Raw genomic sequence first — 15,719 nt, 5'->3', positions numbered from 1 at the left:
ATGTTCATATAAAACGGCTTTGGACAAGTTCAAACAGCTGAGTTGGGGAAATATACCTTCATCAGCAGGACCCAAGTACTACAGTCCCTCTGTGTGTGTGTGTGTGTGTGTGTGTGTGTGTGTGTGTGTGTGTGTGTGTGTGTGTGTGTGTGTGTGTGTGTGTGTGTGTGTGTGTGTGTGTGTGTGTGTGTGTGTGTGTGTGTGTGTGTGTTTGTAAAGTGTAGTGTATCAACCTCCCGGGCCCCAGGGCCGCACACACAGCAACAAACCCACAGGAGGATTAAGGGCAGCGTGTTCAGCGTTAGCAAATAAAACCAGCAAGCCTGGACCAGCCCTCTGCGCTGTGTGGCAGGAGCTCAGGGCAGCAAACACCACACGGCCCTGCATCTGAAAACACAAAATCCAGCCAACCTCCCAACCAGCCATCACCTCCCCTTCCTCCTCGGTGTGACTCAGAAATCCACCTTCTATCCCTGTCGATGTGTTGAAAAAGCTGCTGTTATGACCCCGGTTCACCCTGTGACACGATTCCCACGTGACCCCGTCGGGCGTTTGGTTTTAATCTGTCCAAATCCTGACATCCAGAAACAGAAGACAAGCTTCCAAACGCGTTGTCTGTTTCCAGTCAAAGTGGCCTTTTATAAAGCTGCTGCTCCTGCATGGCTGGACAAAGTGTTTTGTCAGATACTGGGTGGGCTGCCATGCTGCGCTCCAGCCAGAGAGGGATGAGAGGAAGCCGGGCCAAAAAACAAACAGACAGATAATGAACATGTCTCTTGATTATGAAATAAGCCCAAAACAAGTCGCCTGAGAGTTTGTTTTGGAAAAACTCCTCCTCCCAATGCATGAATAATACCCTGGGTAAAAAAATGTGAGGGGGGGCACGGCCTTTCACAGGCAACACTACCGCAGGGACTTCTGCAAAAGGAGAGGCACAGATGGAGGCACTAAAGAGAAACACGCCCTCAGAGGGGCAGCGAAGGGTGTTGGATTCACGCGGTCATGCCAGCACAGTGACAGACGTTCTTTCACCGTGTCCTGCATGAAATGTACCCCAACCCTTATTACGCCTACAGTGGAGGGATTGTACTGTCCTGTGCGTGTGTGTGTGAGGGCGTGTACATGAGAGTGCACGTCTAATTAATCACTGAAATCCCCGTCCCATCAGTCTCTCGCAAGCAGGCAGCAGTCACGCCTGGTACCAGAGGGCCGGATCGGAGCCAAGTGGTTGAATCAACCGTCCAATAGCTGCTGGACGACGGAACAAGGCAGAATTTCCACCGAGGATTGCACCAAAATAAAAACAATAAGGGAAAACAGAATGCCCTGTTACAGTAGCCGCCGTGACAGTTAGCTTGCACTGACCTTGGAGAGAGGAAATATGCCAAATTATCAAAATTGTGAGCCGATGCCAGTGTGACAAAGTCTACACACACACACTCCTACACACACACACTCCTACACACACACACTCCTACACACACACACACACACACACACACACACACACACACACACACACACACACACACACACACACACACACACACACACACACACACACACACACACACACACACACACACACACACACACACACACACACACACACACACGTTGGTAAAATCAGCAGGAGGCTTCTCAGTGTGACAGAAGGATAAGTGACCGTTTTCTCCAACATCTCCTGGACTTTAAAAAAAACGTTTTATCAGCATCCTCCCGGCTGAAGTCGACACACTGAACAGCTTCATCCCCGTGGTGTTAACTTCGGTGACATAGACGGCACACAACAAAACAGTAGCTGACTAAAGAGAACACAGAGCGATGAACAAACATGGCCGCTCCAGCCCGACAATAGAATTTCACAACAGTGGACGAGGTGAAAAATCCCAGAGCAGGACAGAGAGATAAAGACTGATGCATGTACACGGCTCCTGAAGCACCTCGTTAACGTAATTGTGTCCTCGGTTGTTTCACCGACATCCACTGTGATCTGGTTAGAGCTTCCTTCAGTGGCTCTCCAGGGACGTCGGAGTAAGCACACGAGGACTGATCAGCCAGTCAGCTGATGTTATATGGGCTAAATGCACATGACGGATAAGTTCATGCTAAACTAAAGGAGACATGATTTCCTCAAGTGGGTTATATAGAAGTTCTGCAAAGCTAAAAGGCCTCAAGTTTGTGGTAATGTGAGCGTCTCTGCACAAAAGAAAACCCTTCAGTGGTCCAGACGATACATCCGGGGCATTGTGACGTCAAGACATCACAGAAGTGCATTTTCCTAATGCATGACTAGCGGCTATTCTGGCACGACCCCTAACAAACGAAGGTAGAGTTCATATTTTCCTACATGAGCTGGAAGCAGTTGACCAATCACACCAAAGTGGGTCAGCTGGCCAATCAGAGCAGACTGGGCTTTAAAGAGACGGGACGTAAAACCAAGTGTTTCAGAGGGAGGCTTAAAAACAACTTGGAAAACAAACCCAAAAATATTAAAGATTCTGTTTCCAGCTTGTCAACTGTAAAGAATGATCTTCAGATGTTGGACTCAGATAGAACAAGCAACTCAAAAGCATGGAAAACAGATCATCATAAAGCAGCAACAACGACAAAACATGTCTCGATGAATACATAAATAAGACGTTGTGTAATACGTGGCTATTCTGAAACCTGAAGATTTGTTGGCCACATGATAAAAGAGCCATAACCTGACACTTCTGAAGTATTGTCAGTATCATCTTTCTCAGATTTGGTTTTCTTAAAGACGGCCTTTACGTTTCATGTGGTGCTTTGATTTGGCAACGTATTTGATTTCCTGTAAACGAGCAAGCAAAACATTTTTATTAGGGAGGCCGATAAATCAGTGTTAACAAATATGTATATAAACCTAAACCGTGTGTGTGTGTGTGTGTGTGTGTGTGTGTGTGTGTACAATAAGTTTAAAGTCTATCAACGGCTCCCGGTTCAAGTGCATTAAATAGGTTCAAGGGTCTTCAGAAAAAGTTGGCCTCTACTCGCAAGTCACTAACATGCAGTTAAAAAAAAAAAAACACACACACACACACACACACACACACTTACAACACACCCTGTTGGTTCCCTAATGGCAGCCAAAGTTTCTCACGTCTCACAAAGGACAATGGACGAGTAAGAACAAAAAAAACTAAGTGATACAGAGGCCGACGAGAACCAAACCCTTCTGGCACACCCAAACAACACAACACACATGTGGGTAGATAGGAAGATAGGAAAATGCACGCAAGGACACACTCACGTACACACAGGAGATGGGTCTCAAAAGGTGACCCACATGAATGTCACCCACTATTTACAGTGATTCATTTAATACAAAAACCACAAAAGGCCTGAGATGCTTATCTGTCCAGGTATTATAACCCGTCACCATAGTCCCTCCACAGCACTGGATAGCTGACCTGGAAACGTCCTCTGGTGGCTTGCACAGAAAAGAGTCTTTATTCATGAGGAAACCTACAGGGTCGTCACCAGACAGCGGCGATAAGAGCGCACAAACAGTTCATGTGACCGTTCCCGTCTCCTGAACTAGTTTCCCCCGGCATGAATTTGTCATCTTGTGAGCACAGAGGTGACCACCGGTTACGCCGACAGCCCTCCTTTGTCTTTTCAGTGCGCTCGAGAGAGGAACCACCTGTTTCTCTGTCCCACAGAATAATGAGGACTCGCTGGACTGTAAACAGGGCGACGCTGGGACCAGGGCGGCCAGCTGCACGCCACCTACCATATGTGCTGTCAACACATGGAGCAGTCAAGTCAACATGTAGTATAGCAACCAAAGTTCTGCTGGTTAAAGTGATATTGACTCAGTGACAACAGGTAAGGGAGGTTGAAAGTTAACTCATTCATAAAAGAATAACTGTATTCCATAGACGTTCTGCTTCAGGCGATGGAGCTGCACTCTATTGTTAGAACTAAGAAGTAAGAAAAGTTCTATTTACACAATTAAACATATTATATTCAACTTCATAATTTTTCTTACACATTTTATCTTTATGCGGTTAAATGTGTTTTAGATATACAACAATTTCTGGATTATTATCAGCTATTATAATACATTTTATCACATAGGGAGATAAGAATATAATGTGCTACTTAAGAGGAAAGTTTCTAGGAAAGCAGAATTTCAGGTTAATAACTTAACATATTTTAGTTTTTTAAGACTATTTACGATTTACTGTAGGATCAGCAGGAAGTTCTCCTACGACAAGAACAACTTTGATCAGTTCAAGCTTCCTATAGCTTTCCAAAAACCCTTAAGTCTGAAAAAGAACCCAAATTTCCTTTCAACATGTCTGTATGATCATGGACTGTGTCATTTTTCTGTAAGTAGGACAGGTGTGCCTCCCTATGATAGATCACAGGAACTGCCTTCACCTTCCGACGTGATAATTATCAAAACTGGTTTACCGGCTTTTAACAAAGCAGCTCAGGAAGTAAACAGTGACAGGTGCCGTAGGAGTGACAGCGATGTTCTGCAAAAATAAGCCGTATTAAGTGTTACTTCAAGGCACATGTTTAAGGAATCGATGAGTCAAACTGTCTAAGGTGTTGGCAGCAAGCGAGTGAAGTGACCTCAGATGGGAGTGCTACTACTAGCAAAATAATTCCTGTTGAAGTCGCCGTGCTACACCAGTAACCAAAACAGGCACACAACTGAGTGACGGAGTTTCAAGTGCATGCGGGTTGTTGCACAAAAGAAAAAAAGAGAGAGTGTGGCCCCTTCTTCTTGGAATAGCCATGATACGTTTGTTGTGAAATGGGATTGTAAAGGGCCTGGGGTTTCCGTTGAAAGATTTTCAGGAAGGTTTGGCTCGGAAACAATGGACAGTCGTGACCTTTTTGACACAAGAGAAACTTTCTGCAGAGCAGGAGTGAACATAGGGTTCATGTCACATTCTGGTTTGCAAGTCGAAATACCCTGAAGGAACCACGGGACTGAATTGGATATATTTATAGAGAAATCCTGTTGTACAGATAGTGACTGGTGAATTTGTCCCTCTTGCTTTAACTTCAAATATATATATGCTGTGTTAAACGCCTGAGGCCATTGACTTAGTCAGATTTTTCCATAAAAAGTCTGTTCAAAGATTAACTCAAACATCCTCTGCATGATTTCTCTGTTTTCTTTGCAAGCAGAGTGAGTCTTGTAATTGTTCGAGGAAAAACAGCTCCAGTTCAACATGAGCCTCAAAGCTTTTCCAGAATCAACAGCAGAAAAAAAAGACGACAACCCCCTTCACTTTTGAAGTGATTAATACTTCAACAGATATCAGGAAGCACTGAAACGCCAGTGATGCAATAATATTTAATGAATTTGATAACACGTGATCAAATTCTAAAAAAAAACAAACTTTCTTCCTCAATTATCACCAACCCTTAGAAAACACGCTAACTATTATTCATAAAAACAGATTCCTCCCTGAGCCAAACCCCTGACGACCGTGGGACCTTTTGCACAGTCCATATAATTGGGAGCAAAACCAATGCAGATGACCCAAATGTCAAGACATTCTCCCATCGTTCCCTCTTGGTCTCCTATGGAGCTTGGGGTGAAGGTGGGTGGATTACTGAGGCCACAAAGTATTTACTAAGGCATTTCCTGAGGCATGGGAAGCATTAACAACATGGAATGCAAATGTAGGTTATCACATCTGACTGCCGTTGACAGGTCTGTGTGCTTTACTCTCACATAAACACAAGTGGCGCATTTACACTCCATTAAACTTCCCAACAATCTGGCATCGACACGCACCCTAATGAAATAACCGACAAGGAAAACGTTATCCACTTTTAACGGACTGCGTGTGAAACAGCCTGAAGTTAGCGTTTTCACGAGTGCAAATGAGTCTAACTGCCTCTCCCCTGCCCCCACTCCGGCACGCAGTCTTTCCAGAATAAAACTGTAATGACCTCAGTGCGTTCAGAGTTGGGCAGGTAGCCAGCTTCCTCACTGCGCAGCAGCAGTATCCTCCAGAGCCAACTGAAATAGCAATATATTTAAAAAAGCACAGTCAGAGATGACACACACGTACTCCCCCCCCCCCCTCTGAGTGTACAGTGCACACAATAGATCCTGATGGAGAGATATCTGCCTTGCAAGTAATGGAGAAAGAGCAGAAAGGCCTTGCGCCACTTTAGTGTCTGGAAAAAAGACACAGAAAAGCAAGAGAACGCCAGGAAAAGTGGCTCGAAAAGAGGCAGGAGTCTGACCTCGGTATAAATCTCTCCAGTCAACTTCGAGGTGCTTAGTCAGTCGAGCAACTGCCGGATTTCCCTTTATTACAGAGCGACCAACACCGCGTTGGGTAAATGATTCATCAAGCAAAAGAAAACTGTCCTAAGGGCTGTTGTCAGGGTGTGGTTGTGTGTGTGTGTGTGTGTGTGTGTGTGTGTGTGTGTGTGTGTGTGTGTGTGTGTGTGGTGGGGAGGTCAGAGGGCAACAGACGTACGAAAACAACACCAGAGCCCAGCCTTTACATCCTCCTATACATCCTCCTATTTTTGCCCAGTCTGACAGTTTAACTAGAACCCAGCTTTGATTGCTGATGCCGAGTGAGGGGGGGAGAGAATAAAAAAAATGAAACCCACTGTTATAAAACGGACCTGCACACTTTATGGTCAGCGTAGTTAAAGTCAAGTACACACTCCGCGGCCTTCAGTTACAGCATGATGAATGAGGCCGGGCAGGTATACAGCCACGGTGGCAATTCTAGGAGTAAATTACCCAGTTCATCAGGCATGATGACCATGAGAGGCAAAGTGCCAGGTCCGTAAACACCAACAGGAGCCACCCACCGACGAAACCAGAAGCGGGACGGGTTGGGGAGCAAGGGATGAGGTGAAGGGAGTCACGTAGTTTCCTTCATCTCTCAGTAGCTCCCTAATTGTGATGAGTATTAATGTTAATAACTCCAAGGAGAGAAAACTGATGCTTCCAAGTCCAACTGCCTGCTCTGATTAAACCACATCCTGTCCTGCAGCTGAACATAGATATTTGGGACACTTATCTCAGAGCCTGTAACCCAGTTCTCTCCACTAGGTATCTCTAAACTAAATCCAGTTACAAGTGATTGAAGTCTAGAGGCCTGTTTACACTTGGGGACTCCTAATGAGGATCTAAAATTTGGAATAGTTTACTTGTGCTGCCATTTAAGCCAGTTAATGACTCCTTTCATGTGCACATTGTGGTTTTTGGCATTGGCCTTGAAAACATTACATAAATTCGTTATTTATTAAACCAAGCAGGGTTTCTTGCACAATCCAATCAGGTCATTGATTTAACGCTCACATGCTTTAGAGATCCCCTGACACAACAATAGAGAAAAAGTTTGAGGAGCTCAGCACAAGTTCGTGGCAATGATCCAGAGTGGATGTCTGGGTAAAAACAACTTACAATGTTGACTCACTTTCGAAAAAGAGGTGAATCGGAACCAGAGACTTTCAGAGTACAATCCGAAACAAAGAATCAATTGTTCAGCACAATGGGGGATATTGACATTGTATACAAGTGAAATTGTATCTATTTACTTCTGGCCTTTGATGATTTGTGTTCTTGTTGTTATTTAGTCCTTTGATGTGGAAGGTAAATACAGTTATTGTCGTTATATGGTCCTTTAAAGTGAAGTGCTGGCTTTCATAGTATGATGCAGGGACGCCAGGGGGCTCATTGTTGTTGAGAGAGGAGCTGGAGAAGACTATCAGGCTCACGAGCAGATTTGACATTCAAATGAGATGCAGATTCCACAAACGTTCAACCTACATGTTGTCTGACCACACACACAGACACACACACACACACATCACAACTATGCACACGACTACTAACACAACAGAATACCACAGCCCCAAGTCTACGAACAGGTCCAACATGGAGAAACGTTACCTTCACGCGCCAAGCGGAGGGAAAGTTTCACTTTATATTCCCGGGAACTTTCCGTGAAGGCGGAAGAGAAGTCTCAGTGAAACTCCAGGTGAAGCGGCTGCTGCGTCGTAAAGAAAAAAGTAATGGAGGTTAAGTTTCCTCGGCGGAGTTGGAGCAGGACAGCCCGCCGTGTCGGAGCTCCAGCGTCGGTTTACTGTGGCGCATGAAGCGGCCCTCCTCCTCCTCCTCCTCCTCCCAGCCTCACCCCCGACTCACCCTCCTCCTCCTCCTCCTCCTCCTCCTGCTCATGTGCCGGAGAGCACCACCTCCTGCTGCGGTTTAAAGGGCCAGAGTCCTGTTTATCCACAACACTCCACAACAGGCAGGAGTTCAAGTGTGTAATTGAAGCCATTCAGGCCGGAAATAATGGTGGTGGAATAAGAAACCCCAAGATTTAAGAATTTAAGATACAGGTGGACACTATTAGGAGTTTGATGAGGAGATTGATACCACACATAGGCTGTATGTAAAGATGGATGACATTACAGCTCCCCAAAAGTGAAGCCAAAGCCTCCTCATCGCCATCTGGTGGCTGGCTGCAGTATAGGTCACAAATCCCATCTCTTCCCTGTTACTAGATGGGACATGGACCAAAGTTTGGTTTCAATTAGTTATTTGATGCTATAAAAACAGGGTGATACGTAAGGATTGACAGCTGAGACTGACTCGCGTGAAACCAAAAAACGAGAATACTGGAAAGTGTCTTGTGGTGCGTGACGTTGAAAACACGACGTACATATGCTTTAGGGATACGTCTCCATAGGCCTCGGCCAATTTTTACCTCACAAGCGCCCCCTAGACAACCTGGAAGTTGTGAGAATAGCAGTTCTCCCTTTACTAAAAGTTTTGTGATACTATGCACTTAAATGTGGATTGTAATTGTGACAGCTATTATACGTCCAGCTCACAGTTAGCAGAGCTTAGCTTAGCTTAGCATAAGGACTGGAAGCAGGAGGACACAATAACCTCGGCTCTGAAACTCCCTCATTCACGTTATATCTAATTTAGTTAACTATACAAAAACTGAATGGTTGCTGTTTACAGAGAGTCATGCACTGGACTAGTTCTTGTCCAATTGCAGTGAAAACAATGTGTGGGATCAATCTTCTCATTTAACTCTCGGCAAGAGATGAAAAAGATATTTCTAAAACTGTCAAACGCTTCCCCCGACCTTTAGACTTGCTCTCTAAACTGTAATTTTCATTTCTGACGTGAAGTTACAAGCACTGAATCAGCAGACGTTCATCAAAATCATTATGTCACAGCACCATCTGTGGGGATTATTACATTATCACGTCGTTGGAAATGATTGGTGGACCTGCAATGGTAATTTGGTGCACAAGACGATATGATAATAGGCAGATTGTAAGTGGGTCACTATAAGTTTTAGCCGAACCATTATGACGAAGCCATTCTTCCTCATGTACACAACTTCACCCACAAGTACAAACCAACAGTGTGAATGTGCAGCACAGATCCTAGTGCTTTCTGCTCGAGGTCGGTCATTTCCAAAAGGCGTCTTTGATATCACAAATGTGCTGAAGTTAATTAGAGTAGACTTTGTTCCCTTTGCTCCAATTATCTGAGACAATTTCCACATTGCATTAAAATCGGCCTTTGATTTCACACACAAAGCACATTTATAACCCAATTTTCAGGTCGTGCAGAAATGAGCTGGTGCCGGTGTGCGGTTACAACTTGCCATCTGGTCCTCAGGTGCGAACTTGACGCCCACCTGTCTGTTTCCCCCACCAGTAAATATTAGATCTTATATCGTATTTTTTTACATTATTACACAATGAACCAATTAGTGGTGTAGAGTTTTAACGGGGACCTCTTTTTTTCAGATCCCTCAGAACTCCAGTGAGGCTGTGCAGGAACACAAATCTTTGATGGCACATTACCCTGGAGTGGGGCCCCTTATTCAATTATTGCTTCCTCGTGTGGCTTTGTGTTCCAGGTTATGTAACGCATGCGGCCTGGAAAGGCTACAGTAGGAAATTAGGACACGGGGGACTCTCCTCTCTTGTTAACTGCAAGAATGAGAAAACACAGTAATAAAAATAACCAAATATGACTTCATCCAACAACAATTTAGGACACGCTTTGTGATTGCCTTGGATCCCCCGAGCTCAAACGGCACACTGTCGATCCAAACTGCAGGGGGGGGGTCAGAGAGAGAGACTGGCTTGGGCGACTTTACTTACTCGAAACGGCCATGGTCACTTTTGTGCCCTTTTCCCACAATGCACATCAAGTCAGAAACCAATTTAAACAACCACCAAACAGAACAGTACATTAGGACACCGCTCAGGGAACACCCCCCCCCCTCAAATTAGTATCCTTTCTCCAACTGCCTGTATATCCTCTTCAAATCCCCAAACCTCCCTCAGTGAAGCCCACAAATGAGGCAATTAAATTCAGGGTTTCAGATTCCTTTGAACTACACCTTCTGTCTGAATCCTTTAATATTCCAACTGAGGGTCCTCAAAGCTCAGGGCTATTTAGTACCTCGGCCTCCCCTTTTAACCGGGACCACCAGCTCGCTCTTTTCTCTGTCATTCATTTTCCAGGGGGGGAGACAGAAAGGAGGACGTGGGGAAATGAACATTTCAGCAAATGAAACACCTCCTGTCAGTGAGTCTTCTGTCGAAGGGAGATTTCCCATGTGTTTTCACGAAAAAGGGGATTAGCGCTCTGGACACGCTCGTTCCAATTCCCTGTTCCATCCTATCCCATCTAATCTCTTCTTCTTCTTATGCATATGTGTTTAGTGCCTTAGCCCTGGATCGAGTTGACTGTGATCCAATTAGCATCTAACACCATCTGACATTGTGCATGTGCTCCCGTCGAGCAATTATGTGTCTGTCAGCGCAGCTAAGTTTTTTACAAATATATTTCCGACATATTACCTATGCCCCAAATACACACAGGCATCACTTAATGCGCAGTCCGCGGGGCTTAAAGAGCCGACGAAGGCCGTTCAGCCAAATGAAGAGCGACTGATTTAATGAGTTGTGGTTATCTGAGAGCGAAGAGGAAGAGGAGGAAGTCAGGAGGGGGCATTTGTAGCCAGATAACAGGATTGCCACAGCATCTGATCCAATTTATCGCAGCCCTGAGAATCACTTGGTTAGGTGGAATTTCATCAAGTAATTAGGCGTCAGTAGATCTTCGCTCTATGCTCACACGAAACATTTTATACACAGGACGCTGCTGGTTGTGAGGTCTCACATTTGTGCATGTTTTCCTTTGATATGTGTGTCACCATGTTAATAATAAAGTGCTTTTTTTCTGCCATTTGATTGATTCATTTCAGGTTCGGCCTTCGTGGACCCAGCTCTCAGGATCGGGACTGAAAATGAGAAGACTATGGTTTAAGGTGGAGGCCACGTCGAGCTGGGCTGTGGAATAAAAGTAGCAATAGGATCTTCTGTATGTCTGAATGACTCTAGGATATAAATAAATACACAGACTGTATTTTCAGACTTGCCGTCAACAGTATGATGATTTGAATCCCCCCCCACCCTCGCACAGTTTGCCATTGAGCGTCAGAAAGAGCTAACATTGAAAAATAATTTATTTTCAGAAATGTACTGTGATCATATATTCATTCAGATTCTGCATGATAAGCGTTTGTTGCGTACAATGAAATCACCCCACAGAGAGAAAAATAAAAAATAAGCAGATGAATTTTTACTTCCTTTTTTTTTTTTAAACAATGGAAACTAGGAACACACACCACTGAGTCTTCACTATAGCGGTACGAGCACGCGTGGCAGGCGGCTGGACGGTGCCAAGCCTCCGTGGCGTCACTCCAGGCAGGTTTACAGTTGCTGCAGGACAAAGTCTTTACAACCAGACACGGTGAATGATCTGTCATCACACACACTCACACACACACACGCACACACACACACTCATTAGCATTTGGGACGGCACAGCCACACCTGAATAGTACAGAGCAGTTGATTACACAAAAAGGGGAAAGAGGTGACATCATCTCTCGGTAGTAATCCGTGACAGACGAGAGTTCGACCAGCCGGAGGGGGGGGGGGGGGGGGGGGGGGGGGGGGGGGGACAGGAAACAGGAAACATCCTCTTTGTTTCTCGTCAGAATCCCTCTGCTAACAGTTGAGCAGGACCAGCAACAGCGCCCACATGTAACAGTCCCACTCTGCTGCAGATAGTTTTGGACATTTCAAAGCATTCTCAGTAGACGTGTGCAGAATGAGACAGACTGTGTGTGTTTATACGAGAGCCAGCAAAGGGTGCAGAAAAACAAACCTATGGGTTGTGTATGCAAACGAATTCACGGCCCACATCTGTCCGGATTAAAAGATGGCTCTCGTGGCGCGAGGCCAGCCATCACGATGCCACAGTCCGGGCACCGTGAGCATTTTCAGGTGCCAGATATCATAAATAAGTATTTCTCTATCAAGGCATCTTTGATTCACTGTAATACACTCACAAAAAAAAGACTTAAAAAGACTAAATCACTTCAACAGATATACACTCATTTCATATATCCGCAGGACCTTTCAGGCACAGCAGTCACATTCGACCCGCCGCGGCCGAATGGTGTCCTACTTTTCTACGTATGTGTGCTAAAGGCCAGAGAGCCGTTTCCATGGAGATTGCGTCTCCGATGTCCACTTTAAACTCTTCCAGCCAACACGTTAAAATATGTTTGATTTGGCATTAATCCCACATCCACGTCCGCCCTTTCTTTCTTCTTCTTTATTTTTTGTTTTTACATCCAGGCCTTCCAAACAAACGTTTGTCCTTTCGTTTCACGAACATTGGCTCCACCTTCATCATCAGTCTCCATCAATGCATACTCAGCATCGGCATGATTTTGTCTTCTAGGTACATTTACTATATATATGTATATTTATATGCATGTGTGTTCAGAGATTCTTGTGGCTTTGTACATAATCAGACACATGACCATTTGAATGTGCTCCAACAAAAGTAACAAAAGAGTAGGAAATAAATGTAAGAAAAAGTCATGCAAATAGTTCAACTAGCCAAATAAAAGTGAATTAGTCGTCGCAGAGAGTATTTTTATCAACCGGTGAAAGAAATCGAAGTCTACATTAGCACACGAACACTCATCAGACAGAAGAAGTGCTAAAGGTCAAGGTCTCATAGTGTTGATCCAGGCTGAGTAAGAAAACGTAACATATGAAAAAGAGAAGCAATGAAAACAAGGAAAGACAGAAGACTTGATCGGGTTGACTGCGCATTAGGCAATGCAATGTTCTCCTTCAACACAAGTTGGGTAGATATTTCCAGAAATTTTCTTGTCCCTTTCAGCTTTTTTTTTTTTACACAAAGGAGGAGAAGCCGGCAATTGGGGCCCGCGATCCCGGTGCTAGACTGCTCGGGGGCCTGTAGAGGGTGCTTTGCTGGCTGGGGGGGTTGGAGCTCTGCTGGGAGGGGGTGGGAGTCCGGCTACCTTTGGGCCTAAACAGGCTGCCTTGGCCCTGGGGCTGGCACTGGGGCTGGCCCTGGGGCTGACCTTGGGGCTGACCCTGGGGCTGACCCTGGGGCTGGCCCTGGGCCTGCTGGGGCTGGGGGCTGGGTGAACTGAGCTGGGGCGGCAGCGGCGGTAGAGGAGGCAGCGGGGGCGGGGCGCAGTGGTCCGGGTCGCCCGACTCAGACTCGGTGTAGCTGTAGGCCTGCGCCCGGGATATGCCCTTCTGCTGGCGGCGCCAAGAGTTGTAGTAGGTGGGGTCGCTGATGTAGTGGTTGACGAAGGAGTGGGTCTTCTGTCGGTTGGGGTCCACCTCGTACTCGCTGTCGCTGCCCTGTGAGAGACAGCAGAAGAGGAAACATTGATTTGTGGACTTGGAGCAGGGAAGATGCTGCAGTGTTTCCATGGAGAGCAGTTAGAAATGCTGAGGCTCTAAATGTAAATGAACATGAAGTTATTGAATTATTGTGAGCAAATTCATTAAGTCACACAATCGTCCCTGTCTGAGCAACACACACACATGCACACGCACATTTACAACACGGCACAAAAACATCACATGAGAACATGACATGGACGTCAAGAATGGTCAAAGCATGATTACGGAAGGAATGACTTGTTACTGAAGCGTGCACTGAAAACCATTGACACAGGATGACACAGGTCAGTTTTATCTTTCAGTCGCCGGACTTAACACACGTTCATCTCTGAATCTCACCACGTGTTGTACAGCACAGTGCACCACAGAAAAATAAACCTATCATGGGAATCTCAGGGAGAGGGTTGAATAGGGACCAGCGGTAGGAACCGGTCGCCTATCAGGCTACAGACATTCAAAGCAGGCAGCCACAGGAACCTCACCAAATGCAGTGGAAGTGTATGTAGGCCAACTGTCCCATATGAAAACACCAGCGCCTCCTATGGGTGAACAAAACAATGGGTTTTACAGTACATCACCATAACAGAGTGGTTAAAATGGCCCAGTCATGATGATGATGATAAAAAAAACATAAATATGTATACAGATATGTGTTTAGATCCTTTTTTGGCATTCCACGTGGATACTGCGCTAATAATAGATTTAGGAAACACAGAATTGATTTGGATGAACTCACTGAGTAGGAAGAAGATCTATTTCCTAGGTTTTAAGTCATGTGCAAAAGAGATGATAATAATTCTCAGCACATTCCCGTCACTGACCCTGCACCTCGCTGCAGGCTGAGTGAGAAACACTATTGTATTCACGTCAAGTAACATTCCATCTGCCAGACAGGACGCAACGTGATCACCCGACGCTTTGAGGGCATTGTTCATGGTCAACTAAATGCAATAAAAGCAAGCTGCCAATTGGGCGGCGAGCCCGCGATGAATCACCTGTGCCACGATGAAGCAGTGCACGGTCGACGGTGGCAGAGGCGTGAGGCGCATGACTGAAGTAAACCTGTTCCTTTTACATTGCTGAGATGACACTGATGATTGGGTTCTTTGTTCCTCATATGTTCCATCTTCTCATAAAGCAACTTGGCCGCTGCTGCTGCTGCTGGAGTGAAGAATGCGCTCCAGTACTCAGAGCTTTTGCTGCACGGCACATATGTGACACATATGGCAGGAGTCTCCGATTTCCCTCTGACTCAACATGGTTCTCGTCTCCAGATGACAAACCCCTACACAAAGGCTTTTCTTTATTTTTGTAACATGTCAGCCGGGTTTATAAAGGTCCAAACTAAAAATGCTTGGGTTGAATTAGAAGGGGGAACGGTCGTGCTTTTTGATCCTCTCCTGATTCTAAACAAAGGAAAGTGACCCCCCCACCACACACACACACACACACTCACATACACACACACATGCACATCCCACCCCCTTCATTCCCTAAAATTATCAAAGGCAGACATCGTGCACAGCAATATTTACCCTCAACATCCTGAAATCAATTAGGAAGAACGTATTTTCTTTTGAGATTTGTTTATACACTGTTGTTCGACTCAATAAGGAAATCGGAGTTTGAGACGCATCACCGGTTGTGTGTGTGCTTGTGTCCGTTTGTAATATTGTTTCCCGGTTGTAAGCACCCGAGGCCAACTAGTGTTGAAAAGCATTCCAATCATGCCGGTGTGTTTAGCAACACAACAACAGCACAACAAGATCCATTCACATCGGACCGACAAGACACACTGAGCCACTTCAAGTGGTATTACCTCACTCAGGAAGAATTAACACTGCACTGAGAGATGAAACACCACTCTAATTGTGAGTGTGTGTGAGTGTGTGTGTGTGTGTGTG

At 45.4% G+C, this 15,719-nt stretch overlaps 2 protein-coding genes across 9 annotated transcripts in view; both read right to left on the bottom strand.

The window, feature by feature from the left end:
- cdc42ep4b (CDC42 effector protein (Rho GTPase binding) 4b) overlaps nucleotides 1-8,175 on the bottom strand; it is a 33,790-nt gene extending 25,615 nt beyond the window's left edge. For 2 of the 3 annotated variants that reach the window (XR_004612192.1, XM_034570952.1), the window contains exon 1: nucleotides 7,919-8,175. The gene's annotated coding sequence lies outside the window, so the exon portion shown is untranslated. Of the gene's footprint in view, nucleotides 1-464; nucleotides 757-7,918 lie in introns of those variants that run through there. The other variant, XM_034570953.1, reaches the window with a different exon arrangement.
- A 3,344-nt stretch (nucleotides 8,176-11,519) lies between these two features.
- The window catches only part of sdk2b (sidekick cell adhesion molecule 2b), a 239,733-nt gene continuing 235,533 nt past the window's right edge, over nucleotides 11,520-15,719 (bottom strand). For 3 of the 6 annotated variants that reach the window (XM_034570880.1, XM_034570882.1, XM_034570881.1), the window contains exons 45-46: nucleotides 14,298-14,354; nucleotides 11,520-13,770 (exon numbers count right to left, since the gene is read on the bottom strand). In XM_034570880.1, the coding sequence (XP_034426771.1) occupies nucleotides 13,288-13,770; nucleotides 14,298-14,354 (540 nt within the window). In that variant the 3' untranslated portion in view covers nucleotides 11,520-13,287. The remainder of the gene's footprint in view (nucleotides 13,771-14,297; nucleotides 14,355-15,719) is intronic. The other 3 variants (XM_034570883.1, XM_034570884.1, XM_034570885.1) reach the window with 1 other exon arrangement.

Source organism: Hippoglossus hippoglossus, chromosome 19 (genome assembly GCF_009819705.1).
Source record: "Hippoglossus hippoglossus isolate fHipHip1 chromosome 19, fHipHip1.pri, whole genome shotgun sequence".
Lineage (NCBI taxonomy): Eukaryota > Metazoa > Chordata > Actinopteri > Pleuronectiformes > Pleuronectidae > Hippoglossus > Hippoglossus hippoglossus.
The sequence above is the reverse complement of the archived record's forward strand: the minus strand, read 5'-3'. Positions and strand labels throughout refer to the sequence as shown.